The sequence below is a fragment of the Limulus polyphemus genome, unplaced genomic scaffold, assembly GCF_000517525.1.
Source record: "Limulus polyphemus unplaced genomic scaffold, Limulus_polyphemus-2.1.2 Scaffold874, whole genome shotgun sequence".
NCBI classification, from domain to species: domain Eukaryota; kingdom Metazoa; phylum Arthropoda; class Merostomata; order Xiphosura; family Limulidae; genus Limulus; species Limulus polyphemus.
Window position 1 is genome coordinate 161663 of NW_013666484.1, and position 5777 is coordinate 167439.

General features: G+C 33.6%; 1 protein-coding gene across 3 annotated transcripts in view; it reads left to right on the top strand.

The window, feature by feature from the left end:
- LOC106460984 (nephrin-like) overlaps positions 1 to 5777 on the top strand; it is a 197398-nt gene that overhangs the window by 124117 nt on the left and 67504 nt on the right. For all 3 annotated transcript variants that reach the window (XM_022387777.1, XM_022387776.1, XM_022387775.1), the window contains one exon: positions 2424 to 2714. In XM_022387777.1, the coding sequence (XP_022243485.1) occupies positions 2424 to 2714 (291 nt within the window). The remainder of the gene's footprint in view (positions 1 to 2423; positions 2715 to 5777) is intronic.

Below are 5777 nucleotides of genomic sequence, written 5' to 3' on the forward strand. Positions count from 1 at the left end.
CCAAGAAACTACAGTTAAGAGACTACAGTGGCTTCAAGAAATTACAGTTGAGGAACTACAGTAGCTCCAAGAAACTACAGTTGAGGAACTACAGTAGCTCCAAGAAACTACAGTTTAGGAACTACAGTAGCTCCAAGTAAGATTCGTAGAAACACCGAAATATTATTTGATTTCGATCTTTGATAAATATGACGTGCTCAAATCGCACAAAATGGTTATCTTTCTTTAGTGAACGACCGAATCCTAGGATTGATCGTGACATACATATACATATATGAACACATACTAACTGACAGGTTTTTACGTTTAATTTTCGAACCTTAATGAAATAAGTATGTCAAGTTTCTCTTTTTAAATTCTGTTTTAGGATAATTCTTTTGTGTACTTTTTTATCTCTGTGTTGTTTTATGCTTGCTTATCTATTTTCTTGATTACACTTGATTATACTGACGAATGCGGGAAACTAAGTCTTAAAACAAACTGAAAATATACGTATTCAAATTTTGGCATGTGTGCGAGAAAATTGATGAACGACGTCTTAGTTCTACGCAGCTAAAATTCACTTTCGACTTTTAAAATTGTGTTTTTTGTAATTTTATAAGTCATTCGAGTAAACAGTTTAAAACTTGAATAATGTAAAGAACTCATAAAACAATTTTTAGATGATAATTTTTCAAACAGTTCCGTTTCTATTATTTAAGTGTCTCGGCAATATTCTGGGAAGCTAATGCAAGGTAATTACGAGAAATGAAAAGCAATACTATAAATACTGAGCTGTCACCCACACAAATTTGAACAATTACCTCTCCTTGTTTTTATTATACATTACATTAATTCAGCACAGACGTCATTAGAGAGGTTGGAAACGAACGAAAACAAATTAGCATTGATATTCGTGACATTTCTCATGCAAGAGTTTTTAGTAAACTTCGTTCTAATATAATAAATTGAATAGTCAAATCAGGCGGAGGAAGAAAAAGCTACTCATATTGGCTTCGTGAATATGACAGCTTGCCGTTTGTCATTTTGTTGTTCCAATTTCAGTAGTGTAAGGATTATAATGATGTTAAAATGCTCTTTAGATCGAAATGTTTACACATTTTCAGCGAGTTACAGTGAAGAAACCTTCCTTTGAAGTAAGTGTCTAAAAACATTCAAACCCATACCACTATGAACTTCAGTCTAATTATTATTCATCACCTTGTGTTGTTATTACGGTAGGAAGAGAAAATGAGCTGAAGAATATATTTTTCAATACATTCAGAAACTGGCAAAGGCAGTGTTAAGCGAATATTGTTTTAAGAAAGTGTTCAAAAAGTATTGTTCTAAGGAATGTTCAGCAGGTATTGTTCTAAAGAAGTGTTCAGCAGGTATTGTTCTTATGAAGGTTCAGCAAGTATTGTTCTAAGGAAGTATTTAGTAGGTATTGTTCTAAGGAAGGTTCAGCAAGTATTGTTCTAAGGAAGATTCAGCAAGTATTGTTCTAAGGAAGTGTTTAGTAGGTATTGTTCTAAGGAAGTGTTCGGCAGGTATTGCTCTACGGAAGTGTTTAGCAGGTATTGTTTTAAAGAAGTGTTCAGCAGGTACTGTTCTAAGGAAGGTTCAGCATGTATTATTCTAAGAAAGTGTTTAGCAAGTACTGTTTTATGGAAGTGTTCAGTGGGTATTGTTCTAAGAAAGTGTTCAGCAGGTATTGTTCTAAAGAAGTGTTCAGCAGCTAATGTTCTAAGGAAAGTTCAGCATGCATTGTTCTAAGAAAAGTTCAGCAGGTAATGTCCTAAGGAAGTGTTCAGCAAGTATTGTTCTAAGGAAGTGTTCAGCAGGTATTGTTGTAACGAACGTTCAGGAAGTATTGTTCTAAGGAATGTTCAGCAGGTATTGTTCTAAAGAAGTGTTCAGCAGCTAATGTTCTAAGGAAAGTTCAGCATGCATTGTTCTAAGAAAAGTTCAGCAGGTAATGTCCTAAGGAAGTGTTCAGCAAGTATTGTTCTAAGGAAGTGTTCAGCAGGTATTGTTGTAACGAACGTTCAGGAAGTATTGTTCTAAGGAATGTTCAGCAGGTATTGTTCTAAAGAAGTGTTCAGCAGTTATTGTTCTCAGGAAGTGTTCAGCAGCTAATGTTCTAAGGAAAGTTCAGCAAGTATTGTTCTAAGGAAGTGTTCAGCAAGTATTGTTCTAAGGAAGTGTTCAGCAGGTATTGTTGTAACGAACGTTCAGGAAGTATTGTTCTAAGGAATGTTCAGCAGGTATTGTTCTAGGGAAGTGTTCAGCAGATAATGTTCTCAGGAAGTGTACAGCTCGTACTGTTTTATTTCGCACAGATGCACCTAATGATCTTTAATATTCGGGCTATTTTTTTTATTTATTAAGCTGCTGCGACATTAATTTTAAAATAATTGTTTGTCACATACTTCTTGTTTCAGATCCACCGGGAAGTCCAATTATTACAGGATATAGAGAAGGGGATGTCTTGAAGAAAGGAGAACGTTTGTCATTATCGTGTATCTCCAAGGGAGGAAATCCACCAGCACAGTTGATATGGTATAAGTCAGGCCATCAGCTGGATGCTAGTTATACCACAAGCTCAGGCCAAACTACCAGTATCTTGAGGTTTACAGTCACTGCTGCCGACAACAAAGCTGTATACAGTTGTGAGGCATCTAGTCGTCTCATGCACCACTCTATGTCAACCTTTGTAACTCTTTCCGTCCGTTGTAAGTTCGACTTTTGTTACTAAACAGCATAAAGAAATGAGAAATTTTTCAATGACGCTATTTATTCATTCTAAAAAAAAACAACTTTAATTGACATCTCACAGTTCTCAGTTAAAGTTATCAATAAGTTAGCAGCTGATAATATCTAGATATAATTGACATCTCACAGTTCTCAGTTAAAGTTATCAATAAGTTAGCAGCTGATAATATCTAGATATAATTGACATCTAACAGTTCTCAGTTACAGTTATCAATAAGTTAGCAGCTGATAATATCTAGATATAATTGACATCTCACAGTTCTCAGTTACAGTTATCAATAAGTTAGCAGCTGATAATATCTAGATATAATTGACATCTCACAGTTCTCAGTTACAGTTATCAACACGTTAGCAGCTGATAATATCTAGATATAATTGACATCCCACAGTTCTCAGTTACAGTTATCAATAAGTTAGCAGCTGATAATATCTAGATATAATTGACATCTCACAGTTCTTAGCTACAGTTATCAATAAGTTAGCAGTTGATAATATCTAGATATATGCAACAATGACATGGAACATAAAACAAACAAAGAAGGTTAATGTTAAGAAAGATTTCTTCTAGACCTTGTGTTCTACCAATATACCGAACATGCTCCTCCATTATCCCCAATTATAACTATAGCCCTTTCATTATATACACGATGTTAGGGACCTTTAGTAACTTGTAAGATATCATTGGCCCTTTCACTATATACATGATATTAGGAATATGTAGTGAAAGAGCTAATAATATCTTACAAGTTACAAAAAGTCCTAACATCATGTATGTAGTGAAAGGACTAACAATATCTTACAAGTTACAAAAAGTCGTAACATATTGTATGTAGAGAAAGGGTTAATAATAGCTGACAAGTTACGAAAAGTCCTAATATCATGTATATAGTGAAAGGGCCAATGATATCTTACAAGTTACTAAAGGATGATGTTAGGACTTTTTGTAACTTGTAAGATATTATTAGCTCTTTCACTACATATATGATGTTAGGACCTTTTGTAACTTGTCAGATATTATCATCCCACCTGGCTGCTTACAACATATAATTGATATAAAATATCATTATCACATTTTCTGCATACAACTTGTACTAGTCCCATTGCTACACAAAATATTATAGTAGTTTAAAGGCTAAAGTAACTCATAGAACATACAGAAACTACTATACAGTCGCTTTGTTTTCGTCCTGATGTAAGTCCATTGATCCTCAACTGCTCGTCATCTACTGTTTTATTTGTGGTATTTTGGGGGGAGGTACTCAATAGAACAAAACAGAATTAGATATAGCACAAATACAATTCGTAGTTTGAGTGAATCTAATAAGCTCCTTGTTTTCTTTAAGTTCGGGTTTTACCAAAATCTCAGCCAGTATTCCTAAGCACCATGCAAGCATTACGATTTAGCTAAGGTAAATACAACCTTCTAATAAATACAACCTTCAAGAACCGTGTTGAATTTGTACAGGTCCTCAATCTGGAAAATAATATTGTCAAAAGAATTTCAAAATGCTACAGTGTTTAATATAATGAGCAATAATAATGTTGCATCACTGTGAAAATCAGGATGACAATGATATATTAGCTCCGTTTTCAAGAAACAGTACAAAATAAACACCAATCAATTGTTTAGTTTCTGAACTACACACCATACATTCGTACTTCTTAAGCTAATATTCTACTCGATTTGAAAACATTAACGTCCTCGGAATGAATTCGCAGATTTGGTGAGGAATAAGAATTTTGCATGTGAATATAAAAATACATGTAACATATTTCATTCTGGGTATAAATAAAATACACTTGTATACAAATGTGTTATGTTTATATATTTAAGTGTTTACTATAGTGTTATATAAAAAAGTCACTCAAGTCCGATTAGTCTTTTGCACGCACTTTTTGTTGCGACAGTAACAAATATGACTTACTCGACAGTGTACTGGTTGTCTCTCAGAGCGATTTGTTATTGGAAAGATAAAGTACTCAGCTAATCAGCCAAAGTGGTGAGTAAGACACAGTTTCAGGATTGAAGATACTAGCTTTTACGTTATAAGTTTCCATACAAAGCACGCCATCTTTTACCAGGAACTAGAGCTTTTGTGTCCGTTCATCCGTCCATCAATTTATATGGATATTAAAATTAGAAACTAGTTTTAGCTCTAAATTGTGACTCTATACTTTTAGCATAAACTGTGACTCTATAGCTTTAGCCTAAACTGTGACTCTATAGTTTTAGCATAAACTGTGACTCTATAGTTTTAGCCTAAACTGTGACTCTATAGTTTTAGGTAAACCACAAGTCAACATTTGATCATTTCAGTAAAATATTTTTATGATAGAAATGGGGCATTTCTATATTTTTGATAATTGTTTCCTCTTAATTAAATGTGTGGATTAATAACAGATAACGTGTTGCTATTTTTTATCAACGAGAAAAATTTGCAGTATTGCGCTTGGCAATAACAGAAAACAGAGGTCTACACAGTTATACAAATCTGTAGCTTTAAATATTTATGAGCTAATTACGACTCTTTTGGTTCGCTCATCCTAAATCGATAGTAATCGGAACTTAACTGGGAGGGATGACACATTTTTATGCTTCTCTCTTCACGTTTATATTTAATACTGGAATTTAATTTTATGAAACATCCGTAGAAAAATAACATGAGAAATTATATCCAACAAAATTAATAAAGATATTCAAATTCGATGACGAGGAACCCACTTTGAGACTAGTAATGGCTGGAGACGGCTTGAATGGGTAATGAAGAAAAACTTTAATATAAGTTTAACATAACAGCAAATGTACAACGTTTCGACAAGGTTTTGTCATCATCAGGTACCATCATCGAAACGTTGTACATTTGCGGTTATGTTAAACTTATATTAAAGTTTTCTTCATTACCCATTCAAGCCGTCTCCAGCCATTACTAGTCTCAAAGTGGGTTCCTCGTCATCGAATTTGAATATCTTTATTAATTTTGTTGGATATAATTTCTCATGTTATTTTTCTACGGATGTTTCAT